The 16,494-nt window shown below is 40.6% G+C and overlaps 1 protein-coding gene across 1 annotated transcript in view; it reads left to right on the plus strand.

Moving 5' to 3' along the window:
* The window catches only part of LOC144687508 (dynein axonemal heavy chain 3-like), a 706,779-nt gene that overhangs the window by 425,066 nt on the left and 265,219 nt on the right, over positions 1-16,494 (plus strand). Inside the window, exon 38 of the mRNA XM_078553740.1 lies at positions 5,054-5,161. Coding sequence (XP_078409866.1) covers positions 5,054-5,161 — 108 coding nt within the window. The remainder of the gene's footprint in view (positions 1-5,053; positions 5,162-16,494) is intronic.

Genomic DNA, 16,494 nt, shown 5'->3' on the forward strand with positions numbered 1-16,494 from the left:
AGATGCTGTCAGACCTGCTGAGTTCTTCCAGCATTTTGACTTTGTTTCAGGTTTCCAGCATCTGCAGTATTTTGCCTTTATATTTATGTCATTCGTGGTGCTTGCTGGTTGCCCTCAATGCCTGAGGCCCTTCTCCCTACCACCACCACCCTCCCCCCACAACTCAGACAGCATGTGAACTCTCTGTGTGGAAGGGGCCCACAGTGGGAATATAGGCATCGCCTTATCACATTGCCACTGAGGCCCACTTGCCCTGTGCTATTAAGTGAGGTGAGGGTGAGCAGTTGAGGTTTCGCTTACCCTGGTGGCGTGGATGAGGTCATTCATCCATTTGCAACATTGTAGGGCAGTCCTCTGCTGGAGGCTCTCCCCAGGGCACTGATTACCCCGGAGAATTCCTTCTCGGCCTCCTCCTCCCAAACTGTGGATAGAGGATATCCCTCCTGACCTCCACTTGGTTGAGCAGGACGCCCAGGGAGGCGTCGCTGAGTTTGGGCACCAGAGCTTCCTGTCCTCTTCTGGCCATCTCCTCAATTAGCATTGTGTAGGTTACTGTCCAGGTGCCTATTAAATATGGTGCCCAGATATGATGGTGGGGCTGCGCCATACAACCCGCCCTGCTGCGCAAAACGTCAGGAAACCCCAATCGCGTAATTAATGATGCTGGGGTTGTGCGATTTCCCGGCGGCCTCCCAGTAAGAAACAGTCTCCATCCCTGTCCCCACCCCGGTCACAGGACTTAGTCCTGGAAGGGAAAATTCTGCCCTAGTTTGCAATTGAACAAAGGAAAGCTGACAAGACCAGTTATCCACAGTTAAGTGTGAAAGGCCACCAGCTATCTTCAGTTGTGTCGTGATGACTTTGGATTTCCAAAGCACTCTGGTTGGGCAATACCAGTATGGATCATGTGACCAAAACTGATTTGAGATAATGGGCTGAATTTTCCCCCCGTTGGGGGAGAAGTTGATGGACGGGCGTGTACGGGCGCACTTCCGTTCGGCACCCCCGATCGGAGGCACGGCGCCATTTTACATGGGCGGACCAGTTAAGGCCCGCCCAGCATGACGTCCGCAGGGAAGCACTATGCACTCTCTGTGCGGGCGGGCGGGTATGACTAAAATCACAAAAGAGTGCACTCATCTCCCTGAGGCTAAGTGCTGTCTCAGGGAGATCACCTTTACTTTCAAAAATATTAAAAATAGAAAAATAAAACTTCCCTTACATGTTGCCTCCTGTGACAATGTCACATGAGTTGGGACATGTTCATAATTTCCAAAAAAACTTCATTAAAATTTATAAAACCTACATGAAACCTTATCCCGCCGGTGGATGAGGTTTCATGTTTTTTCTACTTCCCGCCGGGGCTCCTGGCCTGCCCACCAACCTTAAGGTTGGACGGGCAGCTCCTTTAATTACAAAATTGACTCTGTCAATGGCCTCAGCTGATTTTTCTGCACCCCCGCCTTCCTGAAAATTTAAATGGGGCGCGGTGACGTCGTTTTACGTGTCGGCGAGTGGGCCCCGCCCCCGCTCGCCGACGGTAAATTCCGCCCAATGAGTTTTATCTAAAGCCTCAGAGAGACCAGCACAGTCTGCAGAAAAAAAATCCGAAGAGACAGAAGCTGTAGCAGAGGTCATGTCATCTTTCCCTTTCAAGAACCAGGAGGCTTTTAAAAGCCTCTCAGCCTGATTCAAAAACTCCAAGTCCATCTGTAAAGAAATTTGACCCCCAGATATGAAAGCCACAAGTACCTAACTTCAGGACCTGCTGAATTTTCATCTCTTGGAGGGGGATCCTGTAACAATCTGGATCTGACTTCAGTTATGTGAACTCATCTGAACTACAACTCTAGAGAGGAAAAGACTTCTTTTGCCACTGGACCTGAAAAGACTGTTTTCTTACAATGAGTTAGACATTATTACCTATTCTTTTGGTTTAACTCTCGTAGAAGTGCACTACCTTCTTTAACTGTACCTTTCTGGAGTGTAGCGTGTGTGATTGACAGAGCATTTAGATTTTGTGAGGTGAGCCTGTGAATAAATAATCCTCTTTATTTAAACCCATGGAAGTCTGCTGCTGGATCTTTAAGTTCAACACATGCAAAAGGGGGATTAGAAGCACACACACATCTACCTTTCTGAAGAAAACCACACTGGTTACAGACAGAAGGGAAGGAGATTGGAGAGTTCAGTTTATCTCTCCTCCCCTGCCCGAAACACTTCCCCTGAGAAACATTTTTGTGACACCTAGGGGCCGAATCATCCCATGGGCTTGGGAGAACCTGACCCCCACACTTTTGTAGCTTACAAACTGCATGCCCAACCCATGTGTGACTTCACATGCCATTTTTGTCTTTTCACACCAGGGTCTGGTTCATGGTGCAGTTTGTGAGCTGTGTTAGAGTGCATGAGGAGTGTGGGTTTGGAAGTGGGCTGGATAGTCCTTCCTCGGTTCTCCAACACACTGTTCTAGCTCCCAACAATGTGTAAAGGCCCCCTAACAATCGACACTCACCCCCCACCCACCCCCATGCCAGCCCATGCTCCCTTAGACCACCCATGCCACCTCTATTCGCTCCATGTATCTTCCAAAGCCACTCACCCAGTATGCACTATGTACAGTCCTCAAATTCAATGTAATATCAGTGAAAAATATTTTACATTCCTTGTTTTAAAAAAACTTCCCACCACCTAACAAAAGCCTCCATATCATTTATACTGAGAAATAAGATGCATTCTACCATGTGAAAAAACCTTTGTAATGCTTGTAATCCTATTAGCTGTGTCAAGAAAACACAAATTACATCAAAAAGAAACTCTTATTACAACTTATTGAAACTGTCATTCAGTTTCAGATGAATGAAACAACTACTGTGCTGAAACTCATTCACACCTGAAACTCAGTCAGGCATTAATAATGGCCACAACTGCCCAAACAATAGATTAATCTCGGGAAAGGAAAGAACAGAAGGTGCTCATCTCAATTTCAAAGCAAAGTGCCTGTCAATCAATGAAAAAAATCTAACCACCTGCTCCCTTACAAGTGCAAATTTTATTTTCAAGTGTCAAAACCAGTTTTTTTTATATCTGCCAGAGCCATTTAACTCACAGTAGAAAAGGTTGACAGCACATTTTCTGACATTCTTCACCACATTATGTTGTTTTCTCCATTGAAAAGGTACTGAAATGCATGTGAACCAATATACAAGGCTAGTCAATGTAAGGGTCAATTTACCTTTAAAGGGTGGATCCCTATGATGATTCATTGCATTAAAACACATCTATGTTACAATACAGCACCTAATAGTGCTATTTGAAGGTGTGAAACACTTTACACTTACCTTTCAGAATGTTCCTCAGCTGGCTTTCCATTTTCTTCACAAACTCACAAACCTAACATGTTTTTAATGGGCTTCCAAAACCCCGCACCACCAGATAACAATGGTGTGAGGGAGGAAATCCAATTTAAACTAGGGAACTTCACCACAGCAGGCTTTGCATATTAGGCTATCCTGACCCACAAAAAGGCCAGAAGGGGGGAGGGGGAGGGGGCCGGGTGGGGGGGTGGGGAGGTGGGGGGGTGGGGAGGGGTGGGGGTCGGAAATGCAGAGGAAAGTCAGATTCCCTCCAGAAAAGCCTTGGTGTGGCCATTCATGCACAAAAACATGCCTCCAGACCCATACGGAAACGCAGCCACTATTATCTGTTTGGTTAAGCGCCCTGCTGGGGCAGAATGAATGGAAGAACTATCAGCCTCAACACGTGTGGACTGTGTCCAGTGACATTGTGCCCTAAAGCTGACATAACATAAAACATACACAATCTGCAGGTTGTTCCATCAGAATTTCTATCGAATCGTTCTCATCAGCATTAGGGTTAACCCTATGTAAACTGAACCTGACCTGAATTACATTAACTACATTAAACCAAGGTAAAGGCAAAGGCCAAATAGTGAAAAGTTACGAAATGTTGTACAGACCAACACAAAAGAAATATGTACAAGTGTGTATCTGACCTTCCAATGTGGTAATGTGTCTTTGTATTGATGTCCACTTATATACATACATCCTCTACAAGCTGAATTTATTTTATTGATGTGTTTCCTGGGTCTCATTTATCACAAAATCCATTGCTGTGGTGAGAGCCACTTCAAAAGAAGAGAACTTGTTGATCTGTCATCCCTTATTTTTATCCTTGCAATGGGGATGATTTAGGCAAGGCTGCATTTCTTGGCTATTCTTAGTTTTCCTGAAATCCTTTCAGTGAAAGTGCTCCCATGAAGCTATTGGGTATGGAATTCCAAGATTCTCACCCGGCAACAGTGAAGGAACATAAGTCACAGGTTTGGAAGGTGCTGTCGAATGAGCCTTGGCAATTTGCTGCAGTGTGTCCTCTGGGTGGTACACATTGCTGTCACTGTGTTGGTGTTGGAGGGGGTGAAGCAATGAATGGAAGCAATCAGTGTAAACTTGTCACATTGTAATGACATCATCACACCAATGGTGTGCTATATTGCCTCAGTTTTACATGTCCCAGGTCCTCATTCTGTACTACAGAAAAACTCCCACCCTCCAAACAAATCTACTGCTCTGCTTCCCAAATTACCAAAGTTTTAATTGACATATATACACATTTAAGATATGTAAAACAACAAAATTAATCTGTTTCTGTATCGTATAAAAGGGTTTGATTATCTGATTTATCGAAATATGACTTTCAAATAGGGACTGAATTATGCACCCTGATCTCTTTCTCTAACCCCTTTCCCCAAGTTATTGCGTGTGTGAGTGTGTGTCAGATCCAGTCATTTCCTACTGATTTTTTCTGGCCTCTAATTACCCTCAGGGTTTGTCTAAGGAAACGTTTAAGGTAAATAGGATATTAGTCTACGAGGCCTCACATGAGCAGGGGGGTCATATGCATACGGTGTGTGACAGGGCATAACCCTCCCCTCACTTGTAAATGATCACAGTGTCACATGAGGCCCATGGTCGAGTTTAGAAACTTTAAACACATGCAGTTATCTGGTTCAACTTTTCTCCCTCTTCTTAAGGGAATTAAACCTGAGAAGAAAGTAGACGCAAATGGGAAAAGTACAGATGATTACTGGCCCTCTGCAAAGAAGATGCTCAGTGATATGAAGTTCCTGGAATCACTAAAGGTATGTCAGCTGGAGCTACACCTTTGTTGGAGTTCCAGAGATTGTACAAGATCTTTGCTCCTTATATTTTTTTGCTTATTGAACTGACTGTGCTTATTGAACTGACTGTGCTTAGTGAGTGGTATATTTCTGCTATTTCATACCCATGCCAAAGACACTCCATATCACACACAGTGTGAACCACCTAGTCAGTAGAATCAGCCACACACGGGCTGGGATTGCTGAAACACTGCTTGTGGAGAGCGTACCCTCATTGTAACAGTACTGATGGGGAGAGGTAATGAACATGTGAGAACAGTACATTTCATATGCTTTTCAGTAGAATAGGCCTTTTAGATTGTAAATGGCTAACAGGAGCAGTTTGTGTAAATGTCCTTGTACATCTCTGTCAAGAGACATTTTGTCTACTCGTGTTGTATGGATGATGTCATGGGGACCTTACGTTGATGTGCCAGAGTGATTCTGGAGCTGCTTGACACAGGGAAACATTGAAAACAATTGCCATTGGAAGTACACAAGGCAGATGTACAATCCAGCCTGTTAGAGTACTCTTGGTGGGGAGTGCAACAGCCATGACCCCAAAGGCAAGGCCAGATTGATCGCCTTGTAACCATGTGATGTTATATCAGCATGTATACCAGCAGCTTGTTCACCGTTAGAAACATTATAGAAACATAATAGGAAAAATTTTCCCCCCATTGAGGGGGAAGTGTGGGAACGGGCGCGCCTCTGATCCATCGTGGGCATGCCGCCATTTTATGTGGGTGGGCCTATTAGGGCCCACCAAGCGTGACGTCCGCCAGGAAGCGTTTTGTGCTCCCTATGCGGGCGGGGGGGAATTCCCTCAGCCGGGAGCGCGCTCTTTCGCTAAGTGTTGCCTCAGGGAGATCAGCTCCGATTTAAAACTCCATAAGTTTTATTGAAACCTTTGTTAAAAATTTAAATACCCTCATGAAACCTCATCCCACCCGTAGGTGAGGTTTCGAGGTTGGACGGGCAGGTCCATTAATGACTTTAATTAACTTTTCAATGGCCTCAATAGGCCGTTGACAGGTCGACAGGCACGCAGCTGACTCAGCTGCACCCCCACCGACCTGAAAATGGAAATAACGCGGGCTGACATCAGGAGTTCCACCTGACGTCATCCTGTGTCATTTTATACGTCAGCGAGTGGGCCCCAACCCCGCTCGCCGTCCAGAAGATCATGCCCAATAGAAACGTTAAACCAGGTTGCAAACCAAGGGCACGAATTTGCCCTCGTCGGGGAGCCTATCACCACCCATGATCAGCTCAGGACAGCAATTTCACACTAGTGGGGCAATTAAGGCCCACCGTGTGCGGATCAAAAGTGGTGAGCGCTGCCTATGCGAGCGGGCGGAGGAGGGCGAGCCGGCCTAGCGTGCAGTTCCCGCATGTGCGAGAAAGAGCGCGTCAGTCTCCCTGAGGCACAGACTACCTCTGGGAGACTGAAGCACTGTGTAAAAAAAGATAAAGAGTATAAAAATTTAATAAAACATGTCCCCTCATGTTACATGAGCTAGGACATGTTTATAAATCAAAAATAAAGCTATTTTTAAATGTTTATTTGCTTTAGGAAACCTCATCCCATGCGCGGATGAGGTTTCCTAAAAAATGTAAAGGATGCTTGGCTTTTTCGCCTGCCCACCAACCGTAAAGTTGGATGCGCAGTGTAAATTTCAATTTAATGAGACTGTTAATGGCCTGAATAGGACTTTTAATTGTCGGTGGGCATGCAGCCCGCTGAACAAAATATCGCGAGACTGTGCGCTGAAGTCGGGGGACGCACACGCAACATCATCGAGAAGCATTTGACGCTTGGGAGTGACAGTTGCGCACACATGCTGATGTAATATATTGCCCCAACAGCATGTTCTATGCTGGAAACATTGTAAAAACATTAAATCAGGTTGTAAATCAGCAGCTTATTCACAGTTAGAAACATTACAGAAACATTAAATCAGGTTGTATATCAGCAGCTTATTCACTGTTAGAAACATTATATAAACATTAAATCAGGTTGTATATCAGCAGCTTATTCACTGTTAGAAACATTACAGAAACATTAAATCAGGTTGTAAATCAGCAGCTTATTCACTGTTAGAAACATTATAGAAACATTAAATCAGGTTGTAAATCAGCAGCTTATTCACTGTTAGAAACATTACAGAAACATTAAATCAGGTTGTAAATCAGCAGCTTATTCACTGTTAGAAACATTATAGAAATATTAAATCAGGTTGTAAATCAGCAGCTTATTCAATGTTAGAAACATTATAAAAACATTAAATCAGGTTGTATATCAGCAGCTTATTCAATGTTAGACATATTATAGAAACATTAAATCAAGTTGTAAATCAGCAGCTTATTCAATGTTAGACATATTATAGAAATATTAAATCAGGTTGTATATCAGCAGCTTATTCAATGTTAGACATATTATAGAAATATTAAATCAGGTTGTATATCAGCAGCTTATTCAATGTTAGAAAAATTATAGAGACATTAAATCAGGTTGTATATCAGCAGCTTATTCAATGTTAGACACATTATAGAAATATTGAATCAGGTTGTATATCAGCAGCTTATTCACTGTTAGAAAAATTATAGAGACATTAAATCAGGTTGTATACCAGCAGGTTATTTACTGTTAGACACATTATAGAAACATTATAGAAACATTAAATCAGGTTGTAAATCAGCAGCTTATTCAATGTTAGACATATTATAGAAATATTAAATCAGGTTGTAAATCAGCAGCTTATTCAATGTTAGACATATTATAGAAACATTAAATCAGGTTGTAAATCAGCAGCTTATTCAATGTTAGACATATTATAGAAATATTAAATCAGGTTGTATATCAGCAGCTTATTCAATGTTAGACATATTATAGAAATATTAAATCAGGTTGTATAACAGCAGCTTATTCAATGTTAGAAACATTATAGAAACATTAAATCAGGTTGTAAATCAGCAGCTTATTCAATGTTAGAAACATTATAGAAACATTAAATCAGGTTGTATATCAGCAGCTTATTCACTGTTAGAAACATTATATAAACATTGAATCAGGTTGTATATCAGCAGCTTATTCACTGTTAGAAACATTATAGAAACATTAAGTCAGGTTGTATACCAGCAGCTTATTCACTGTTAGAAACATTATAGAAACATTAAATCAGGTTGTATATCAGCAGCTTATTCACTGTTAGAAACATTATATAAACATTGAATCAGGTTGTATACCAGCAGAAACGGAATTACCTGGAAAAACTCAGCAGGTCCGGCAGCATCAGCGGAGAAGAAAAGAGTTGACGTTTCGAGTCCTCGTGACCCTTCAGCAGAAGATTGCGCACTGTTGGAAACATTATAGAAACATTGAATCAGGTTCTATACCCGCAGCTAATTCACTGTTAGAAACATTATAGAAACATAATAGAAACATAATAGAAACATTGAATCAGGTTCTATACCCGCAGCTAATTCACTGTTAGAAACATTATAGAAACATAATAGAAACATTGAATCAGGTTGTATACCAGCAGCTTATTCACTGTTAGAAACTTTAGAGAAACATTGAATGAGGTTACATACAAGCAGCTTATTCAGTATTATACACATTATAAAAACACTATTGAAACATTCAATCAGGTTGTATAGCAACAGGTTGCTCACTGTTAGAAACATTATGGAAACATTACATCAAGTTGTGTACCATCAGCTTATTCACTGTTGGAAACATTATAGAAACAGTAAATCAGGTTTTATACCAGCAGCTTATTCACTGTTAGAAACAATATAGAAACTTTGAATGAAGGATGTATAGCAGCAGGGTGCTCACTGTTAGAAACATTATAGAAACATTCAATCATGTTCTTTCTCAGCAGCTTATTCAATGTTAGACACATTATAGAAATATTGAATCAGGTTGTATATCAGCAGCTTATTCACTGTTAGAAAAATTATAGAGACATTAAATCAGGTTGCATACCAGCAGGTTATTTACTGTTAGACACATTATAGAAACATTATAGAAACATTAAATCAGGTTGTATATCAGCAGGTTATTCAATGTTAGACATATTATAGAAACATTATACAAACATTAAATCAGGTTGTATATCAGCAGGTTATTCAATGTTAGACATATTATAGAAACATTATACAAACATTAAATCAGGTTGTATATCAGCAGCTTATTCAATGTTAGACACATTATAGAAATATTGAATCAGGTTGTATATCAGCACCTTATTCACTGTCAGAAACATTACAGAAACAGTAAATCAGGTTGTATACCAGCAGGCTAATCACTGTTAGAAACAATATAGACACGTTAAATCAGGTTGTATACTAACAGCTTATTTATTGTTAGAAACATTGTAGAAACATTAAATCAGGTTGTATACCAGCAGCTTATTCACTGTTAGACACATTATGCAACAACTAAATCAGGTTGTATACTAGGAGCTTAGACATTGTTAGAAACATTATAGAAATATTAAATCAGGTTGTATAACAACAGGTTGCTCACTGTGTGAAACATTATAGAAATATTAAATCATGTTGTATACAAGCAGGTTATTCACTGTTGAAACATAATAGAAATATTAAATCAGTTTGTGTACCAGCAGCTCATTCGTTGTTAGAAACATTATGGAAACATTAAATCAGTTTCTTTACCAACAGCTTTTTCATTATTAGAAACATTATAGAAATATTAAATCAGGATGTATATCAGCAGCTTATTCACAGTTAGAAACTTTAGAAAAACATTAAATTAGTTTGTTTAACAGCAGTTTGCTCACTGTTAGAAACATTATACAAACATTAAATCAGGTTGTATACCAACAGTTTATTCATTGTTAGAAACATTATAGAAACCTTTAATCAGGTTGTATAACAGCAGTTTATTTACTGTTAGAAACATTACAGAAACTTTAAATCAGGTTGTATACCAGCAGCTAATTCACTGTTAGAAACAAGATAGAATCATAATAGAAAGATTAAACCAGGTTGTATTCCAGCAGGTTGCTCACTGTTAGAAACATTATAGAAACATTCAAACATGTTGTTAATCAGCAGCTTGTTCATTTGCAGAAAGATTATACAAAAATTAAATCAGTTGGTATACCAGCAGGTTGCTCACTGTTAGAAACTTTATAGAAGCATTAATTCAGGTTGTACATCAACATCTTATTCACTGTCAGAAACATTACAGAAACAGTAAATCAGGTTGTATACCAGCAGCTTATACACTGTTAGACACATTATAGAAACATTATAGAAATATTATGTCAGGTTGCATACCAGCAGGTTGCTCACTGTTAGAAACATTATGCAAACATTAAATCAGGTTGTATACCAGGAGCTTAGTCATTGTTAGAAATATTATTCAAAAAATAAATCATTTTCTATACAAGCAGGTTATTCACTTCTTGAACATTATAGAAACATTAAATCAGGTTGTATACCAGCAGCTTATTCACTGTGAGAAACTTTAGAAAAACATTAAATCAGGTTGTTTAACAGCAGTTTGCTCACTGTTAGAAACATTATACAACAATTAAATCAGGTTGTATAACAGCAATTTATTCACTGTTAGAAACATTACAGAAACATTAAATCAGGTTGTATACCAGCAGGCTAATCACTGTTAGAAACAATATAGACATGTTAAATCAGGTTGTATACCAGCAGCTTATTTATTGTTAGAAACATTGTAGAAACATTAAATCAGGTTGTATACCAGCAGCTTATTCACTGTTAGACACATTATAGAAAGATTATATAAATATTATGTCAGGTTGCATACCAGCAGCTAATCACTGTTAGAAACATTATGCAAATATTAAATCAGGTTGTATACCAGGAGCTTAGTCATTGTTAGAAACATTATAGAAATATTAAATCAGGTTGTATAACAACAGGTTGCTCACTGTGAGAAACATTATAGAAATATTAAATCAGGTTGTATAACAGCAGGTTATTCACTGTTGAAACATTATAGAAATATTAAATCAGGTTGTATACCAGCAGCTCATTCATTGTTAGAAACATTATAGAAACATTAAATCAGGTTGTATACCAGCAGGATGCTCACTGTTAGAAACATTAAATCAGGTTGTACACCGGCAGCTTGTTCATTTGTAGAAAGATTATAGAAACATTAAATCAGTTGGTATACCAGCAGGTTCCTCACTGTTAGAAAGATTATAGAAGCATTAAATCAGGTTGTATATCAGCACCTTATTCACTGTCAGAAACATTACAGAAACAGTAAATCAGGTTGTATACCAGCAGGCTAAATACTGTTAGAAACAATATAGACACGGTAAATCAGGTTGTATACCAGCAGCTTAATTATTGTTAAAAACATTGTAGAAACATTAAATCAGGTTGTATACCAGCAGCTTATTCACTGTTAGACACATTATAGAAACATTATAGAAATATTATGTCAGGTTGCATACCAGCAGCTAATCACTGTTAGAAACATTATGCAAATATTATATCAGGTTGTATACCAGGAGCTTAGTCATTGTTAGAAACATTATAGAAATATTAAATCAGGTTGTATAACAACAGGTTGCTCACTGTGAGAAACATTATACAAATATTAAATCAGGTTGTATAATAGCAGGTTATTCACTGTTGAAACATAATAGAAATATTAAATCAGTTTGTATACCAGCAGCTAATTCACTGTTAGAAACAAGCTAGAATCATAATAGAAACATTAAACCAGGTTGTATTCCAGCAGGTTGCTCACTGTTAGAAATAATATACAAACATTCAAAGATGTTGTTTAACAGCAGCTTATTCATTTGTAGAAAGATTATAGAAACATTAAACCAGGTTGTATACCAGCAGGTTGCTCACTGTTAGACACATTATAGAAACATTCAAACATGTTGTTTAACAGCAGCTTATTGATTTGTAGAAAGATTAGAGAAACATTAAATCATATGGTATACCAACAGGTTGCTCACTGTTAGAAACATTATAGAAGCATTTATTCAGGTTTTATATCAGCAGCTTATTCACTGTCAGAAACATTACAGAAACAGCGAATCAGGTTGTATACCAGCAGGCTACTCAGTATTAGAAACAATATAGACATGTTAAATCAGGTTGTATAAGGGTAGGAGGTAGAAGTGGGCTGTCCGAGGTTGGGCGACTATCAGGTTGGAAGCCAACCTGAAGCCAAATTTCCGCCAACTCCAGCATGGAGTTACAACCTGATTTAATGTTTCCATAATGTTTCTAACAATGAATGAGCTGCTGGTACACAAACTGAGTTAATATTTCTATTATGTTTTAACAGTGAATAACCTGCTGTTATACAACCTGACATAATATTTCTATAATATTTCTATAATGTGTCTAACAGTGAATAAGCTGCTGGTATACAACCTGATTTAATGTTTCGGTATAGTTTCTAACATTGAATAAACTGTTGTTATACAACCTGAGTAATTGTTTCTAGAATGTTTCTAAGAATGAATAAGCTGCTGCTTTAGAACCTCATTTAATGTTTCTATAATGTGTCTAACAGTGAATAATCTGCTTGTATACAACCTGATTTAATGTTTCTATAATGTTTCTAACAATGACTAAGCTCCTGGTATACAACCTGATTTAATGTTTCTATAATGTTTCTAACAGTGAATAAGATGCTGGTATACAACCTGATTTAATGCTTCTATAAAGTTTCTAACAGTGAGCAACCTGCTGGTATACCAACTGATTTAATATTTCTATAATCTTTCTACAAATGAACAAGCTGCTGATTAACAACATGTTTGAATGTTTCTATAATGTTTCTAACAGTGAGCAACCTGCTGGAATACCTGCTGGGACCCTCCACCCCTGCTTGTCCCTCCGTCCCCACCCCATCTTCCAATCCCAGCCCCAGCTGTGTATGCACTATACCCCCTGACCTTCCCCTCTCCGATGCTGAACGTTCAGTGATCAGCAAAGGACTTAGTTTCATACCCTTACGCCCTCATCTCAATGAATTTTGGGCTCGGCACGATGCTGAACTCTTCTTCCGCCGTCTTCGTCTCCGTGCTCACTTCTTTGGGCAGAAGTCCTCTCCTCGTTCACCTCCAATATTCTCCCTCCACCTGGCCCCCTCCCTCTGGATTCTTACCTTCTCTTGATCTTTTCATTGAGAACTGTCGGTGTGACATTAACCGTCTCAATTTCTCTGCTCCTCTCACCCACTCTAATCTGTCTCTCTCTGCACTTACTGCACTCCGTTCTCTCAGGTCCAACCCCAACATTGTCATCAAACCCGCTGACAAGGGTGGTGCTGTTGTTGTCTGGCGCACTGACCTCTACCTTGCGGAGGCTGAGCGTCAACTCGCAGACATTTCCTCCTACCTCTCCCTGGACCATGACCCCACCACGGAACCAAGCCATTGTTTCCAGGACTGTCACTGACCACATCTCCTCTGGAGATCTTCCTCCCACAGCTTCCAACCTGATAGTCGCCCAACCTCGGACGGCCCGCTTCTACCTCCTACCCAAAATCCACGAACAGAACTGTCCTGGCAGACCGATCATGTCAGCCTGTTCCTACCCCACGGAACTCATTTCTCATTATCTTGACTCCCTTCTCTCTCCCCTTGTCCAGTCCCTTCCCATCTACATCCGTGATTCCTCTGACACCTTACGTCACATCAACAATTTCCAGTTCCCTGGCCCCAACCGCTTCCTCCTCACCATGGATGTCCAATCCCTCTACATCTCCATCCCCCACCAGGATGGTCTGAGGGCCCTTAGCTTCGTCCTTGAACAGAGGCCCGAACAATCCCCATCCACCACTACTCTCCTCCGTCTGGCTGAACTTGTTCTCACACTGAACAATTTCTCCTTTAACCCCTCTCACTTCCTCCAAATAAAGGTGTGGCTATGGGTACCCGCATGTGCCCCAGCTATGCCTGTCTCTTTATGGGGTCTGTGGAACATTCCTTGTTCCAGTCCTACTCCGGCCCCCTCTCACAACTCTTTCTCCGGTACATCGATGATTACTTCGGTGCTGCTTCATGCTCTCGTCGGGACCTGGAAAAATTTATTAATTTTGCTTCCAATCTCCACCCCTCCATCATTTTCACATGGTCCATCTCTGACACTTCCCTTCCCTTCCTTGACCTCTCTGTCTCAATTTCTGATGATAGACTGTCCACCAATATCCATTACAAGCCTACCGACTCCCACAGCTACCTCGACCACAGCTCCTCACACCCCACTTCCTGTAAGGACTCCATCCCATTCTCTCAGTTCCTTCACCTCCGTCGCATCTGTTCTGATGACGCTACCTTCAAAAACAGTTCCTCTGACATGTCCTCCTTCTTCTTTAACCGAAGTTTTCCACTCACGGTCGTTGACAGGGCCCTCAACCATGTCCAGCCCATCTCCCGCGCATCCGCCCTCACGCCTTCTCCTCCCTCCCAGAAACATGATAGGGTCCTCCTTGTCCTCACTTATCACCCCACCAGCCTCCGCATTCAAAGGATCATCCTCCGCCATTTCCGCCAACTCCAGCATGATGCCACCACCAAACACATCTTCCCTTCACCCCCCCTGGCGGCATTCCGTAGGGATCGTTCCCTCCGGGACACCCTGGTCCACTCCTCCATCACCCCCTACTCCTCAACCCCTACCTATGGCACCTCCCCATGCCCACGCAGAAGATGCAAAACCTGCCCCTTCACTTCCTCTCTCCTCACCGTCCAAGGGCCCAAACACTTGTTTCAAGTGAAGCAGCATTTCACTTGCATTTCCCCTAACTTAGTCTACTGCATTTGTTGCTCCCAATGTGGTCTCCTCTACATTGGAGAGACCAAACGCAAACTGGGCGACCGTTTTGCAGAACACCTGCGGTCTGTTCGCAAGAAAGACCCAAACCTCCCTGTCGCTTGCCATTTTAACATTCTACCCTGCTCTCTTGCCCACATGTCTGTCCTTGGCTTGCTGCATTGTTCCAGTGAAGCCCAACGCAAACTGGAGGAACAGCACCTCATCTTCCGACTAGGCACTTTACAGCCTTCCGGGCTGAATATTGAATTCAACAACTTTAGATCTTAAACTCCCTCCCCCCATCCCCACCCTGTTTCTTCCCCCTCCCTTTTGTTTTTTTCAATAACTTATATAGATTTTTCTTTTCCCACCTTGAGTGTCCTGCCATCCATTCTTAATTAGCGCTTTTCTTAGATAATATCACCACCTTCAACACCTCTTTGATCCTTTTGTCTGTGACATCTTTTGATTATCTGCTCCTATCACTGCTCGCTTGTCCCTACAACCACCCCACCCTCAATTTCTCTCCCCCCGCCCCCCACCTTAAACCAGCTTATATTTCACCCCTCTCCTAACTACACTCAGTTCTGTTGAAGGGTCATTGGACTCGAAACGTCAACTCTTTTCTGCTCCACCGATGCTGCCAGACCCCCTGAGTTTTTCCAGGTAATTCTGTTTTTGTTTTGGATTTCCAGCATCCGCAGTAGTTTTTTGTTTTTATAGAAACATTAAATCAGGGTGTATACCAGCAGCTAATTCACTGTTAGAAACAAGATAGAATCATAATAGAAACATTAAATCAGGTTGTATACCAGCAGTTTGCTCACGGTTAGAAACAATATACAAACATTAAATCAAGTTGTATAACAGCAGTTTGCTCACTGTTAGAAACATTATAGAAACATTCAAACATGTTGTTTAACAGCAGCTTATTAATTTGTAGAAAAATTATAGAAACATTAAATCAGCTGGTATACCAACAGGTTGCTCACTGTTAGAAACATTATAGAAGCATTAAATCAAGTTTTATATAAGCAGCTTATTCACTGTCAGAAACATTACAGAAACAGTGAATCAGGTTGTATACCAGCAGGCTACTCAGTATTAGAAACAATATAGACATGTTAAATCAGGTTGTATACCAACAGCTTATTCACTGTTAGAAACATTATAGAAACATTAAATCAGGTTGTATAACAACAGGTTGCTCACTGTGAGAAACATTATTGAAACATTAAATCAGGTTGTATACCAGCAGCTTAATCACTGTTAGAAACTGTAGTAAAACATTAAATCAGGTTGTTTAACAGCAGGATGCTCACTGTTAGAAACATTATAGAAACATTAAATCAGGTTCTTTACCAGCAGGTTGGACAATGTTAGAAACATTAAATCAGGTTTCTATATCCACAACTCATTCACTGTTGGACACATTATAGAAACATTAAATCAGGTTGTATAGCAGCAGCTTATTCACTGTTAGATACATTATAGAAACATTAAAT

The sequence above is a fragment of the Cetorhinus maximus genome, chromosome 12 (assembly GCF_964194155.1).
Source record: "Cetorhinus maximus chromosome 12, sCetMax3.hap1.1, whole genome shotgun sequence".
NCBI classification, from domain to species: Eukaryota; Metazoa; Chordata; class Chondrichthyes; order Lamniformes; family Cetorhinidae; genus Cetorhinus; species Cetorhinus maximus.